This window comes from Phytophthora parasitica (assembly GCF_000247585.1).
Source record: "Phytophthora parasitica INRA-310 unplaced genomic scaffold supercont2.29, whole genome shotgun sequence".
Lineage (NCBI taxonomy): Eukaryota > Oomycota > Peronosporomycetes > Peronosporales > Peronosporaceae > Phytophthora > Phytophthora nicotianae.
In genome coordinates this window covers 769,565-784,670 of record NW_008649015.1, presented here as the reverse complement: position 1 = coordinate 784,670, position 15,106 = coordinate 769,565, and the positions used below count along the sequence as shown (strand labels likewise).

At 53.0% G+C, this 15,106-nt stretch overlaps 7 protein-coding genes across 7 annotated transcripts; 2 read left to right on the top strand and 5 right to left on the bottom strand.

Annotated features, from left to right (window-relative positions):
* Positions 1 to 69: 69 nt before the first annotated feature.
* PPTG_12120 (hypothetical protein) lies at positions 70 to 587 on the bottom strand (the record flags this gene model as incomplete). Its single annotated transcript, XM_008908338.1, has 3 exons — positions 70 to 248; positions 318 to 372; positions 465 to 587. The coding sequence occupies 3 exons, from the start codon at positions 585 to 587 to the stop codon at positions 70 to 72; spliced, it is 357 nt and encodes a 118-aa protein (XP_008906586.1).
* Positions 588 to 745: 158 nt separating this feature from the next.
* PPTG_12119 (hypothetical protein) lies at positions 746 to 2,295 on the top strand (the record flags this gene model as incomplete). Its single annotated transcript, XM_008908337.1, has 2 exons — positions 746 to 796; positions 889 to 2,295. 2 exons carry the CDS (start codon positions 746 to 748, stop codon positions 2,197 to 2,199), a joined length of 1,362 nt encoding a protein of 453 aa, XP_008906585.1. The 3' UTR covers positions 2,200 to 2,295.
* On the bottom strand, positions 1,551 to 6,129 carry PPTG_12118 (hypothetical protein). The gene has a single exon (XM_008908336.1). It carries the CDS (start codon positions 6,095 to 6,097, stop codon positions 2,282 to 2,284), a length of 3,816 nt encoding a protein of 1,271 aa, XP_008906584.1. The 5' UTR covers positions 6,098 to 6,129; the 3' UTR covers positions 1,551 to 2,281.
* A 136-nt stretch (positions 6,130 to 6,265) lies between these two features.
* Positions 6,266 to 7,889, bottom strand: PPTG_12117 (hypothetical protein; the record flags this gene model as incomplete). Its single annotated transcript, XM_008908335.1, has 8 exons — positions 6,266 to 6,555; positions 6,626 to 6,747; positions 6,810 to 7,005; positions 7,071 to 7,112; positions 7,174 to 7,297; positions 7,371 to 7,474; positions 7,561 to 7,633; positions 7,692 to 7,889. The coding sequence occupies 8 exons, from the start codon at positions 7,887 to 7,889 to the stop codon at positions 6,266 to 6,268; spliced, it is 1,149 nt and encodes a 382-aa protein (XP_008906583.1).
* A 71-nt stretch (positions 7,890 to 7,960) lies between these two features.
* PPTG_12116 (hypothetical protein) lies at positions 7,961 to 9,672 on the bottom strand (the record flags this gene model as incomplete). The annotated part of the gene is made up of 9 exons (XM_008908334.1): positions 7,961 to 8,121; positions 8,193 to 8,445; positions 8,516 to 8,623; positions 8,693 to 8,847; positions 8,924 to 9,038; positions 9,101 to 9,182; positions 9,246 to 9,367; positions 9,420 to 9,472; positions 9,537 to 9,672. The coding sequence occupies 9 exons, from the start codon at positions 9,670 to 9,672 to the stop codon at positions 7,961 to 7,963; spliced, it is 1,185 nt and encodes a 394-aa protein (XP_008906582.1).
* Positions 9,500 to 12,737, top strand: PPTG_12115 (leucine-tRNA ligase). The gene is made up of 2 exons (XM_008908333.1): positions 9,500 to 10,473; positions 10,535 to 12,737. The coding sequence occupies exons 1-2, from the start codon at positions 9,796 to 9,798 to the stop codon at positions 12,569 to 12,571; spliced, it is 2,715 nt and encodes a 904-aa protein (XP_008906581.1). The 5' UTR covers positions 9,500 to 9,795; the 3' UTR covers positions 12,572 to 12,737.
* Positions 12,738 to 12,746: 9 nt separating this feature from the next.
* Positions 12,747 to 14,567, bottom strand: PPTG_12114 (hypothetical protein; the record flags this gene model as incomplete). The annotated part of the gene is made up of 1 exon (XM_008908332.1): positions 12,747 to 14,567. The coding sequence occupies one exon, from the start codon at positions 14,565 to 14,567 to the stop codon at positions 12,795 to 12,797; it is 1,773 nt and encodes a 590-aa protein (XP_008906580.1). The 3' UTR covers positions 12,747 to 12,794.
* Between the last annotated feature and the right edge of the window lie 539 nt (positions 14,568 to 15,106).

The window sequence follows — 15,106 nt, the reverse complement described above, 5'->3', positions numbered from 1 at the left end:
TAATTGCAGCAAAACACACCTCGTCGTCGAACACCGTCCCTAAAGCAGCCACACCTCCCGCTCCATTTCCTACTCCACAAGATGAACGTTCGAGTCGTCGCGTGATCTATCGAGGAACTGGCCTCTTCTCATTGCCGACGCACCGTGGGTGATGTCTCCGCCCTGCATCATAAATCCGGGGATAACGCGGTGGAAGCGTGTGTTCTTGTACCACAGCGTCTTCACCTTCCCTTTGCCTCGCAGCTCGCCTGCAGCATTTGCAATTGCGGTCAAGCGATGGGATCGCAAGTTTCACTCCAAGACAATGCAGTCTCTACCGGTGCAGAGCAGACGGAAGTTGTCGGTCGTGGTCGGAAGTTCCTCGTGGAAGAGCTGGTTGTACGAGATAAACTGATTAGGCATTGAAAATCGTTTGCTTAAGGTCTGCGTCCTAATACATTTCTTTTTTGTTTTTCAGTACAGACCTCGATGTGCAGACGCCGCGGGGGCTGATCGCCAACACTCAGATCCAGATACACGAGCGGGGGTCCGAGGTCCGACCCTAGTTGAAACTCGCTCTTCGTTTTAACGCGAGCATTCACTGCCATGGCTCAAACCAAATTGTTGTAAAGGATACGCCGCCGAGAACGAAACGCTCTCTCAATCACCTATTTTCAGTAGTATTTAACTTTGGGGAAACAGGCACAACAAGTTCGGTTTAGTGTAGGAGAAGGTAAACTTGTGCAAGAGCACAAAGAGACCAGCAATGGCGACACTATCCACCAATACTAGAAAGCAGAAAGAGGAGGACATCGAGGTGAGTCGATTTCAACCTGGACTGCGTGTTACTTTTCAATTATGTTGAATCCAACGCGTGTTAAGCCCCCGTCAATCCTTCTGTCTTCATAGCGTCTTGTGAAATGCCGATTGCGATCCGAGATTGAGGCTCGCAAAGCTGTCGAAAGCACGATGAAGCGTGCAGTGCACGAGGCACGGGAGCTGAAAAAGGAGCTCGTCCTGTTGCGCCAAGAAAAAGAGGAACTGCGTTTAGCTGCTCGGAAGAATGTGGTGTCGGCTCCAGGTAGCGGTGACAAGGAGACAGCACGAGGAGGTAGCGTTGGATCCAACCGAGACAATCAGACCGGTAAACAAGGAAGTAACAAGGCGGTGGAGTTAAAGTTGAGGCAGCATATTCAACATCTCACAGCCCGAAACACCGACCTGGAGACCAACACCAAAGAGTTGATGCAACAAGTCTCCGATCTGGAGGCTCAGAAAGCAGCGGAGATCGCCCAGTTGACCGCTGATCTAGAGGAGAAAGACCGAGAGATAGCATCTCTGCAGGCTGATCTAAAGAAAACCAAATTTGCTGTCGACGAGACCAAACGTAAATGCCAGAAAATGCTGAAAGAGAAGAGGGAGGAGGCCCAGCGAGCTCTCCAGGAGAACGAGCAGCTGGCTCGTTGTACGAAAACGCTCCAGAGTCAATTGGCACTACTGCCACAACTGAAGAAACAGCTAGAACATGCCAAGGAGAAACGTGCCGATGTGGTTGAGGTGTGGCAAAAGAAACTGGAGCAACGTGACGAGGCATTCTTGCGCGAGGAAGAAGCGAACAAGCAGAAATTGGCCGAGAAAGCCGCTCAGATCGTTGAGCTCGCAGACGAGAAAGAGCAATTGCAAGTGAAACTAGAAGAGCTCGAACGCAAACTTTGTGACATCGACACCAATCATCAGACCGAGTTGCGTCACGAAGCACAGCGTCTGGCCGAGTTGGAGAGCACCACGAAAGAGTTGCAGGAGAAGCTGCTTGCAGCTGAGACTGCTTCTCGTGAAGCAGAGCAAGCTGAAATCGCTGCACGAGAGACTCAAGAGCAGGAGACACGACTACGGCAGCTAGCGGAGGATGCAGCCGACGCCGTTGAAGTCCGAGCTGAGAAGGCGGAGCGTGACTTGGCACAGGCTCAATTGCAGCTGAACCGCCTAGAAGAAGCTCTCAAAGCTCGCGGAGTCACCTTGGACTATCTGTTGAAACAACAGACACCAGTTTCCATTGCCAGTCGAACTTCTCGACCTGATAGAGATAAGACAACCAGCACATTGAAGAAGACCCATCCAACTGGTGCTAAGCTCTCAACAGCAAGTAGGACGGTGCCAAAGATCCAGCGTTCCACGAGATTTCAAGCCACAAATAACAACGAGGACGAGCGAGATCAATAGGAGACTCGGAAAGAACCAGGTCAAAGTTGTTCGTCCACTCAGCACAACTCCAAAGCCGATTGAACCCATCCCACTTAACATCTCATTGTTGGTCACTACTTATAGCTGTGGCGCCGTTGCTAGGATCGGTGCATACTGGCATATCTGGTACGTTGTGCACAGGCGTAGACTCCGTGCAGTGTTGCTTGGCCTCGATAGTTGCTAAACCATTGGGAGTTATCATAGCTGGTTCTGTGTCCGTAATCTTGTCAGGAAGAGTTTCATCAGCAGACTGAATATCTCTTAAAGATTTCTCAGGCTTTATCGCGTCGGTATTTAATGCCATTCCATCCGAAGACGCTTGCTTGTCCGAGTTAGTATCCATTACACCACCGTCGCCATTTGATGTCGCTGGAGCTGGGCACGATTGCTGTTCAGGAGGGATCCCATCCTGAACAATCGAATCCGCACAAGAGTTATTGTCCTCGGTAGTGCTTGTGCTTGTACTCTGCTGCAGTGTAGGTAGATCCTTCTCGACCGGCAGCGGGGAACTTCGTTCTCCACAGGCACGAGCATTATCGTTCCTTGAATACTCTTCCGTGTCTTCACTCATCTTCACGTCCGTATCCAGATCCCTTTCGAAAGTTGTGTTAGTGGCGACACTCTCGACAGATGCTGTCTTCGCGACGGTGTTGTCCATGGATTCATCAGGTGCCACGCCGATGACTTCGACTGTACCTTTATACGGTGCTGCAACGGTGACAATATTGATATCAGAGACGGAGGCTTCGATAGCGCCATTGGACACCGATCCAGGCTCAGCACTTCCGTTGAGAGAAGCTTTGGCCACAGCAGTAGTGATATTACTAACGGGTGTTGCTCCGCCGGCTTCAGCACCGCCCTCATCTGGTGCATCGGAGACCGAGCTATCCACATTCCCAGGAGATTTAGCAGGAAGCGAGGCAGCCTCCGAATCATCACAAAGGGGTGCCACAGCAACAGCACCGTCGTTGGCAGCGATACCAGACGCTGTGTCGTCGAGTATTCGATTGGTCGAGTCGGCAACCACACCATTATCTGAATCCTTGCAAACACTTGACTCCACTATACTTCTGGTTTCTTCTTCAATCGTTGACGGCTCCTCTTGCGCTTCGGATGCGTCTTGTACTGTCATGGGACAGTCGTTGTCAGCTACACCAGCATCTACAGTTTTCGAATGATTTGAATTGGCTCCAGCTTCAGCAAGCCCCTCGTTACCTGTCTGTCTAGGTTCCCTTGTATCAATCACATGATCAACCGACATCGAAGACGAAACTGTAGAACCCACCGGAGCTGAGTCTCCTGATATCAATGCCTTGCGACGGCGACCCACCTTAGCCGCCTGTGGTGCTTTTCTACGCGGTTTACCTGATCGCGTGTAGGTCCTCTTGTGTGTCCTTTGCAATTCATCATAGCGAGAACTGAGGTACCGCGTACGCTTACCGGCTACGCGAACTTCACGCCATTCCTCGTGTTTCTTGAGCTGCTCTTGGTACTTGCGCCAAATCTTAGCTGCTTGATAGCGCATGAAGTCCCGTTTACAAAAAATCACAACCGTTCGATTCTCCGATCGCGGTACAGCAGATGCAACAGGTGTCTGCATCACCGCAGACGAAGTATCTGCAGTCGCAGCAGCCTCATTCGACACCTGTGTGCTGGGTGCTAGTAGCTGAGAGCCATTTCCAATTGATGATTTCAAACCTGCCACAGGCAGCTTTGCTCTGGGTCTCTTCCTTGACGACGTACCAGCCTTACTGTTCTCACAACCCCCCACTTGAACGTTGCACTCCAACTTCTTAGGAACGAAAAGCTTTGGACGATTTTGTTGCCGACTACACGCTCCATCACTCGGGCGATCCTGGCCATTAACGAGCCCATGGCATTCACTTTTCATATTAAAAGCTTCGACGGCATTTGGCTGTGGTGGATCAGGCGATTCTTTATGTGCTGCAGCCTGCAGTGACGCACTGGCGCTCGGTAGATGATGATGCTGGTACAGGCTGGAGGGATGGTATATTCCTGGAGGTCCATCATCCACTTTCTTCCTTTTGACTGAATCTACTCCTGCAGAGGTAGAAGCAACAGCCTGATCACTGCCTTGACTGACAGAACTGGTTGCTGATCGGGAGGCAGGAGATAGTTGCTGCGATTCTGGAGGTAGTGACGAAGCTGTTCTTGTAAAATTCGTATTGCTGACCGTTTGTTCTAATGCCCGAGCAGCTCGCGATTCCATAAATGCTAGATACATCGGAGTGGGCAACTTGGTGGCCGGTCCAGACGTCCCAACGGGTGCTGGACTTGCAGCTTGTCTCGATTGCTTGGCTTCTGCACGCTTGTTGGTTGGTGGTGGCTGAAACTTTCGCTCATTTTGCTGCTGCGGCGTCCTCTGGCGCTTGGCTGCCGTATTTTTCCTGGGGAGCTTGCGGTTTGTAGGGGTTCGCTTTTGTCTGCTTATTCTTGGTCGATTCCTCGACGAATCCATCCTAATAGATCCATCGTCTCCATTGAGGAGATCTCGCATAGTTAAGAGACGCATAGATTGTGGCGCCAGAGCAATACCTGGGACTACCGCGGCTCCAGTGGGTGGAACTGGTACCTTCGACTGTGAGTTGAGCTGGCCCTGCGTCTGTATCCCTTTCGAAGTTTGGGTTCGAGTTTGAGACATCGTCGGGTTGAATACGGGCTTAATATTGCGATTTGCAGTATGTCCAGCATTCGGGTCGTAAGTAGCACCGGTAGAGGTAGCAGAAGCACCAGGTGAAGGCCCAGCATTCGTCTGGAAGTGCTTCATGATACTATCCAAGGCAAATTCATCGGGGCGGGAGTTGTTTGAGCTCAGCATGGGGCCTGACTCTTGACGAATACGATTGGGTATTTCATACGGTTCGGGCTGCAGTGGCACGAATTGTTGGCTTCTCTGCATCTGGAACGTCGGTATTCTATCCGTCTGAGCTCCACCAAACAACGTTGGGTCGTGTCTTCCCCATTCATGTCCACTTACCGAAAAGATTTCAGGATTTCGAGCCTGCAAATGCGACTGCGCTGGCTGTGGAGCCTGTTGTGAAGCGAACGTATCTTGGCTTCTGCTCATCGGCGTCCCTGTTTGTAACCTGTCATTGTAACTAGGCATAAATGAAGGCATCGACACTGACGCTGTCGTTGGTCTGGCTGATAATTGACCAAATCTCCCATCGTAAGGCTGGCCACTTTGCTGCCTCTGCACTCCAGTGCCCTCCCGCCTCCGGCCATCGTGAAAATTAGACGCAGTTCTCGTCGCCTGGGACGTTTGCACCTCATTAGTCCACCTCAGCTGTTCGAATCCACTGACGCCTGATGAATAACTGGGTTGTTGTGTGTTCTCCACGTGCCTTTGGATCTGCATTTGATACCTTTGAGCGTGCTCCTGCTGCTGGATCTGAGCCTGCATCCTCTGCACTTCCATCTGCATCTCTCTCTGCTGTTGATGATACAACTGTGCCTGTAGTTCACGCTGTTGCTGCTCGATCTGCTCCTGAATTGCCCGCTGCTGTTGTCGGTGCCAGTCGTCACTCGATGTTGAGGGCATCCCAACTAGCATTGATGTCGCCTCACTGCGCTGAGCGGACATGGGCACCAAGTGGAACCTGGTAGGAACGGGATATCCAAAGGTGGAGAAGCCGTTGGAGACTCGATCGTTCGGTGCAAATTGCGACTGCTTCCCGTCGTGGTTATTGCGTGGTTGATACAGAGGCGCGGTCGGTTGCTTCTGCTTCTTCTGCTGCTGCTGGAGCGGCCGACGGCGCTGAGTCGGCAGCGGCTCCGTGTGGTGGAAGGCGCACAGCGCACGTGCCGTCTCCTCGTCGGACAGGGACGATGTCGAGCCCCACGCTGGGTCCGCCATAACGCCTTCCCGCCTTGTATTCACCAGCCAAAAGCAACTTGTAAATTAAACATGTGCAATCATTTCAAGATAGTATTCTTGATTTTAGTATTTTGTTTATCTGACCATCTACTAGGAGCTCTCTTACCCCTATATAGATGTAGTACGACCCCTATATAACAGCATCACTTAATCATGGCCGAGTTCCTTGAGTGAGTGCTGAGCTGAGCCGCGACGCAGAGGCTTCTGTTGCGACTCGTGCGGCGACCAGCCAATAAGGTAGATGACCTGGAATGTGGCGGGCACCGTGCCGTCCGGCTGGCCGAACATGGACTGGTAAATGGAGGCAGCGGCCAGTAAAGAGTCGCGCGTAGCCGGCGCTCCTCGCGAGTTCACGGCGTGGTTTTCACCCATGCCACGCAAATGTTCCATGAGCACGAAGGCGTTTGGGTAGTCGACCTGGATGTAGTCCGTGTCGACTACAGGTAATAGACAAGTTACTCTTAGCGACACACATGTGCAAAACTCAGCGGTAAAACATGGCCGCACCTGTGCACAAGTTGAATCCGGTGGCGGACAGGAGGTTGCCGGCGTCCGCGACGTTCATGAATGGAGAAATATGCGGCGAGATGCCGCCCTGACGCTCTTGGTCGCCGAGTATAAAGGCGCTCCTGTAATGAACGGTAGATTAGCGAGAATATTTTCTGTGCGGAGCTCGTTCAAGCCAGCGTACCGTAGCTCCTGAAGCGAGTCTCCTCCCAGAACAGCGCCGATGAACGCGCCGTCAGGCTTTAGCGTATCCAGCACCTGTCGAAATGTGCTCTCGAGGTCGTTGACCCAATGCAAGGACAGAGAGCTCATTACCAAGTCGAAGTGCTGCTTCGGGAACGGCAGGAACTCCTCGTCCACCGCCAAGCGTAACGTCTCCACTGCAGATGCCACCGACACATGTCAGACGAATAACGTTGGGGTTAAGGAAGAGCGCGTCACCTACAGGTAGTTTTCGTCTCCAGGTCGTCACGAAGAAGCAGTTTTTCTGCATATTACAACATGTTAGACGCTAGATACAACACTTTATGACTATCACCAATACGCACCAGCAGAGTCGCATTGGATGAGCTTTTTGACGCCGCCCAGACCGTCATCGACGCTCAAGTTCTTGTACAGATGCCCACTGCCACATCCCAGATCCAGCGCCAACGTGAACTCGCGCTCGATATCCTGCAATACAAAAAGCCACGGCCACTCTGTGTTATTTAGCGTCGAGATTGTTCATCATCGGCTCGTTGCGCACCTCCAGCCGGTCGATAAGGCGACGGGCGACCTCGTCTTTGAGGTATTCGTACTCGTCGCTGTTCTCCAAGAGCGCAATGTTGTTGCGCTGCTGTCTCTTGACTCCTGTTGGGTGGGGCAAATCGAAACAATTTACAGCTTAGAATCTTTATTGCCGGGGCCCTTAATCGAAGAGCTCCAACTGCACGCACCCCGGTTAAAGATTGGCGCTGTAGAGAACGAGCGCCTCGCCACCGCGCGCTGCGCTAGAGTAGCCAAACGATTCTAAGGCATCATACACACGTTAGACGCGAGTGCAGACAGCGGGGCAGGTATCGCGTACCATGGCGGTGTGCGGCTCTCGTTGTCCGAGGTGACCAGCAATAGGAATTGCTTCATAAACGAGAAGAAATTGACCAATCACGTTTTGGTGCGCATGAGCAACTAGAAATGCTCGCACTGCAAGACTACAGTCGATTAAGACGAAGATAAATGTTTTATTCAAGATTAGAACGGGTCGATCAGCATCGGTAGCATGCATTGAAAATCAAGTCGACGGCGATCTTGTCTCGTGGTGCCAGCCTCAAGCAGCTTCATGGCCTGGTTTCCCATTTAATGCTTGTTCGAGCCCTTGCCACGCCACGGCGCGGTGTCGCTGAAGATCGGGATAAAGTTGTTGATGGCGTCGCGTTGGTTTTGCACGATGCACTCACAGATCCACACGAGGTTGCGCACCTCCTGCTCTTTCAGCTTCACGTACGCGTAGAAGCACGCTGTGACAAATGCAACACATTATATGAGCTCAACACAATACACAGCACACACTGCAAAAACAGCTTCGTACCGAAGTGCATTTGGCTCTGAAACGCCAACTCCGCCATCTGGACGTCACGCTCGTAGAATGCGTCGTCGATGGACTTGCTGTCTACGCCTTCGCCCTGGTGGACCTCCCAAATTTTGCGGTACACTGGGAACGAGTCCAGAGCCGCTCCAAGGGACGACTCGTCACCTGCTTCGGCCAGTATCGCTGTTGCGTCGGGGTACAGCGAACCGATGGATGGATACAGCGGCTTGCGGTCCGAAATACGCATCGCAGGCTAGACCAAGTAGCACGATACGGTTAGCATACACCCTGAGTGATAAAGTAGGCATAGCAGGCAGCCGTACCTCGTTCAACGGCGTTCCGAACGAGTTCAGCGTGATGTTAATGGCGATGCGATCAGCCCGCGCCTTGAGAATTTCACCCATGATGGTAGCTGTGTCACCGCCAATCTCCTACAAATGAATAAATACAAAATCTTTCAGTTCATGCTACAAAGCCAATTGTACAAAGTAGTTTTCTACCTGGCAGAAGTTGTAGAAATCCTCCAGCCACAGCTTCAGCATGCTGTTCTTGATGAGCTCCATCTGCACCTCTTCCAGGACGTTGCGCACGTCGGATGTGCCTTCCATGCGATCACCTCCAGCACTTTCCTCCAGGAACTGGCTAAAGTACGTTCCTGAACAGTAATGACAATAACACCGTCAGCCTGAAGAGCAAACGATGCAAACGTACTACTTAGGTACATCACACACCGATGGGAGTATCAATCAGCACAGTTTCGTACAAGTCCGAGTAGCCCTTGGCGTTCGGCTCGAACGTGCAAATACTGCGCATGATGGACTCGTCGAACTTTCCAAGCGGGTGCAGCTAAAGGTGGCACAGTAACAATAAGCACAAGACATACACGCCAGCTCCATCATTGCCTGCACCTGTCCAATGAGTTCGTTCACGTCGCGTCCGTTGAGCGTTCCCTTGAGGAGGAGAATCACGTTGTCGATCATGTACTCGTACCTGTACATACCGTAATCCTTCATTAGCACAAGTCCGCCTACAGCAACTTTAGACCTCACGCACGTGATAAAGTCGAGGAACTGGCCCAAAGGCTCCATAGCCTGTGCGCGCAAGAAGTTGAACTCTTCCACGAGCTTATTGGTCGTACCGGCCTGGATCAGACCAGGCGAGATGGTGCCTGACGACTATAGTGACAGTTAGCGCAGGTATCTCTGTATCCTCTCTAAGCAGTCATACCTCGTCGGCCAGGAATTGGTCGTAGTCCGTCTCCTGAAGGTTCAGCTTCACATCTGTAAAGCAATAAATACAAGGGATCAGCAATGGAAAAAAACGACCGCCGTCGTTTCTTCGCACCTTCGAGGCTCTCGCACTGCGTGAGATGATGGTAGTCCACATCGTCCAGGAAACCGGAGCGGAAGCCGCGTACCAGTCCCTCCACGTAGCCGTGTTGGATGTTGAACGTCGTGATGTCTCCTGCCGCCACCACCATGGTCTTGTATTGCGTCTGCTCACGATAATTATGTTCCCTTAAATCTTTTTCCAAACGAAATACATCGTTTTGACCAATCACAACGCAGTAATGTCTTAGCCACACGTAGCCGATCACTTTGACATGTTGCGCTGCCGGCTGCATGGATCGATCGCGGCGCGGCGAAGCTTCGCGACTGCTGCGCCTTCACGCGCATGGGAGCCCATTGAGGCCAAGTGGCAAAAGCACTGGGCGCAGCAGGAGCTACAGCCGCCTTCGCCCAATAAGAAGGAGCCGTTCTACTGCCTCTCCATGTTCCCGTATCCGTCAGGTCAGCTGCACATCGGTCATGTGCGCGTCTACACCATCAGCGACTGTATGGCGCGTCTTAAGCGCATGCAGGGCTACGATGTGCTCCACCCCATGGGATGGGACGCCTTTGGGCTGCCGGCCGAGAACGCGGCTATCGAGCGCGGCATCTCGCCTGCCGACTGGACTGTGGCTAACATTGCACAGGCCAAGAAGCAGCTCAAGGCACTGGGCATCCGCTTCGACTGGGATCGCGAGGTTACGACATGCGCGCCAGACTACTACAAGTGGACGCAGTGGATTTTCCTGCAAATGTTCAACAAAGGACTCGCCTACCGCAAAGAGGCGCTCGTGAACTGGGACCCCGTGGACAAGACGGTGCTCGCCAATGAGCAGGTGGATGCCGAAGGAAGATCCTGGCGCTCTGGCGCTATCGTGGAGCAGCGCTCACTCAATCAGTGGTTCTTACGCATCACCGAGTACGGCGACCGACTACTGGAGGACCTTGAGAAGGTACGTCGTGTTGAAAATGATGCGATTTGAGTTAAATTATTAACGTGATGCAACTGAACAGCTGACCAAGTGGCCGGACGCCGTTAAGCGTATGCAGTCGTCGTGGATCGGTCGATCAGAGGGCTCACAAGTCGAGTTTCAGGTTGTATTGGACGCGGGTGCACAGGCCATCCCGTTGACGGTGTTCACCACGCGCGTTGACACTGTCTTCGGCGTTAGTTTCGTCTCAATGGCTCCTGACAGCGTCGAGGTGGAAAAGCTTCTCACTCATGTACCGGCAGCACAGCGTCCTGCTGTCGATGCCTACGCCGCTGAGGTACGAGCTTTGAGCAAAGACGATCGAGGCAAAGGTGATACGACGGCTGGAGTGTTCACGGGGCTCTATGCACGCCACCCGCTTACGGGTCGACATGTACCGATTTACTTGGCTGAGTACGTGCTGGCCCATTATGGGACCGGTGTAGTGATGGGTGTACCTGCGCACGATAGCCGAGATTTGGCCTTCGCGCGTCACCACGACCTTGAGGTGCGCTCCGTGGTAGGAAGTAGCGATGGGGTAGAGTGCAACGAGGATGAAGTGTTTACCGAGCGTGGAGTGTTGCGCGACAGTGGTGAGTTCTCCGGTATGACTTCGCAAGAGGCGACTGCAGCCATTAATGCTCGCCTAGAAGATAAGCGAGTTGGTGGTGCAACGACTCAGTTCCGTCTGCGTGATTGGCTTGTGTCCCGTCAACGATACTGGGGTACACCCGTACCGATCATCCACTGTCCGTCGTGTGGCCCGGTTGGTGTTCCTTCCGAGCAATTACCTGTCCAGCTACCGCCTGTGGGTGAGGACGTGGCTGATGATCTGCGTGGCAAGGGGAGTAGCGACTCTCCTCTTGCGCGTATGGCTGGCTGGAGACACTGCAAATGCCCACGCTGTGGTGGAGAAGCCGAGCGTGACACCGACACACTTGACACGTTTGTGGACAGCTCATGGTACTACATGCGCTACTGTGATGCTCGCAACGACTCTGCTGCATTCAAACCCGAGCACGCACAGACATGGCTGAAGCGCACGGGTGTGGATCTTTATATCGGTGGCATCGAACACGCGATCCTACACCTGCTGTACTCACGTTTTGTGACCAAGTTCATGTTTGACCAAGGATTCCTAGCCACTGACGAGCCGTTCGCGCAGCTCCTGGCTCAGGGTATGGTGCTCGGCCGCACGCACAAGTCTCCTGGTTCGCTGAGACCACTGGCACCGAACGAATACGAAGAGCTGACGGAGGATGGCCGCAAGATTATTGTTGAAAAGAAGACTGGACTACCCGTAGTGACTCAGTGGGAAAAGATGTCCAAGTCCAAATACAACGGCGTGGATCCTGAGCAGATCCGTGCCCGCCACGGTGCCGATGTGACGCGTCTCACCGTGCTCTTTAAGGCGCCACCCGCTCACGAGCTGGAGTGGGATGAGACTGATCTCGCTGGTCAATCGCGCTGGCTGGCTCGCATTTGGACGCTTTTGGATGGAGCGTTGGCTCACCGGCGTCGAGGTGCGAGTGTTCCAACCGATGGAGACGACGAGAAGGAGCTTCGTCATGAGCTGCATGGAACGATCAAGCGTGTAACGGAGGCACTGAATGACTTCCAATCGTTCAACGTTGCTATCGCCGAGCTGATGAAGCTGTCGAACCTGCTGGGCGAGCGTCGCACTCAGCTACAGGGCTCTGCTGCTTACGAAGAAGCTCTGAAGGCGTTGGTCCAGATGTTGGCCCCTTTGGCTCCCCACACTGCTGCTGAAATGTTTCAAGCTCTGCACGACGGGGACGAAGCGGTAGATGTGCACACTTACACATGGCCAGCTTACAACCCAGCGTTGCTTGACCGTGCTCAAGTGAAGGTAGTGCTGCAGGTGCAAGGTAAACCACGCGATACCATTTTGGTGGATCCTACTTTACTGGAGTCTCGAGATTCGGATGCCGTTTTGGCGCTGGCACTGGCCTCTCCTGCGGTTCAACGCCATTTGCAGGGTCGCGACGTACGTAAAGCTATCCTAGTCTCCCCGAAGAAACAAGGTGCTCATGGACTGCTAAACATTGTAGCAAAATAAACGCCTGAACTAGAAAAGCCGTTGTTTTTTACGAGCGTGTTAGATGAGGGTAGACATTCGTACTCTACTACGGCTATTGTTTGAAATCATGTGTTCGTCCGGGGGCGCGCTTGCAGAGCTAGGGATGCATATCGGTACCACTAAACACGCATCAAATAAATGCAAGAAATATATTCATTGTTTTTCTTTTGCAGTATATGCACCAATATGTAAATAAACCTGCCTAGTATGTCGTCAAGCCGATTTTCTTCCACACCTGACCAGTTCCGCAGAAGTAGATTGCGCTCGCATCATATCGAAGTGTTCCTGCAGTGCACTCACTGCCTGAAGTTGGAGCAGGGGACGCAGTTGTCACAGCACTGCCGACAAAAATGACATCACCGCCGTCAAACTTCAGGTTTGGTGACGATAATGTGAGCGCGGCTGAAGATCCGGTCTGAGAGTGAACGATCGAAGCCTGTGCAGCACTCATCGTCAACTGCCCAACGACATTCGCTGCGAGGATATTCACGACGCTACCAGAAGTGTCCACATACAGAACGTCTGTTGTTGCATCCTTGGATACGCGGAAATTACGCGAGTCGACATGGAGGGGACCACCCGAAACAGTCGTCGACGTTCCCGTGATCATGACCTGCGAGGCCGATGTGAGCTGAATCGTAGAACTCGTTGAAGTGAAAGCGACAGCTACGCTCTTGCCGGCCAACTCAGTGCCTGTGACCTTGAGAAGGTCTGGAGCACCAGTCGTGGCTTTCTTCACGTAGAAGCCACCATCAGCTGCCGATCCAGTACCGATATACGCACGCACAGAGCCACCCGTCCCGGACGTCGAATCTCCAGCATTCAAATCAACTGAACCACCAATGCTACTTGACGAGGTTGTCTTGCCAGCAGCAATTTTGACAGCTCCACCGTCACCCGTGTTGCCTGCTCCTACCGATAAGGCAATTGCACCTCCTATGCCTCCACTAGAGGCTCCTGTACTGAGCATGATAGCGCCGCTATTAGCATTTGTCGCTGTTCCAGAGGACAGTGTGATGGCACCACTTGTAGATCCCGAAGCACCTATACCTGTCTCTAGCGATATCGCGCCTCCTACTGTACCAGTGCTCAGTCCACTTGAAAGACTAATACCACCTCCGTTTCCTGAGCCGCCGCTGCCAGCATTGATGCTAACATTGCCGTCTGTCTCTTTTTGTACTCTTCGTTTAATTGTGAGAACACCTCCATCGCCTAATGTAGTCGATCCTGCCGAGGCTGTCCAGCTTCCACCTGAAGCCGCTTTGCTCGATCCAACAGTTAACGCCATGCTACCAGCGAGTCCGTTGGTCGACGTGCCTGTAGATAGCGTTAGCGCTCCGGTTGGACCAGACGCAGTACCAGAACCAAATGACACGTCTCCGCTTCCAACAGATCCACCAGTGGCCGACGCAATTTGAAGCAACCCACTGGAACTGCTTGAGCTGGTTCCACTAGTTATCGCGACAGAACCTCCGCCACCTGTGGTTCCAGGGCCACCGTTAAGCGTGACCTTGCCTCCGATGGCCCCGCCACCTGCAGTCATAGTTGCGTCGCCACCAATTCCGCCGCTACTTTGGCCAGCAGATAGACTTAAGACCCCACCAACTCCACCCGTTGTCGTTCCTGCACCAACGGAAACGGTGATAGCTCCACCAGTACCACTAGAAGAAGCTCCCGAAGAAATTGATATAGAACCACTGTTTCCAGACGTCACAGATCCTGTCTTTAACGAGACTTCACCGCTCGCTCCAGGCACGGACTTCGCAGCAGAGGAGATGAATACATCCCCACTAGCCGCTGCAGAGGAACTAGTACCGCTTGATATCGTGATAGACCCACCAGCCCCAGCACCGCTACTGGTGCTAGTTGTCCCGCCTTGGATCGTCACTGCTCCACCGCCACCACCGCCATTGCCGGACGCTATTGACACCTGTCCTCCAACTGCTGCGGTAGCAGTGGCAGTCCCTGCAGTCATTGTTAGGGCGCCTCCTGCTCCGACAGAACCAGAGCCAACCTGGACCAATATATCACCGCCAGTGCCACCTACAGCATTACCTGTGGAAAGAGTAACGGAACCAGAGCTACCAGCTCCGGTAGTACCGGATGCAAATTTCACATTCCCACTCACACCAGCAGTTTCTCCGTTCGCACTCAGAATACTAACTCCACCCGAGCTCTTCGCAGTTCCAGTTCCACTTACCAACGACAGCAGACCACCCGTTGCAGCAGTAGAATCGCCACCCGACAGCGTAATACTTCCACCAATTCCAGAGCCGACAGCCGCATCAGAAGCAGCACCACCAATTAAAGCGATATCTCCACCGTTTCCTACTGTGCCACCCCCAACTGACAAAGAGATCCCACCTCCAGCCCCCCCAGTTGATGTACCGGTCGACAAAGCAATTAATCCACTTGCCCCAGACGACGCAGCACCAGAACGCACAGTGATTGCACCGCTTGAGCTTGTCGCCGCCGTCGCGCTGGTTAATGAACCCGTCGTCAGCAACAGAGCCC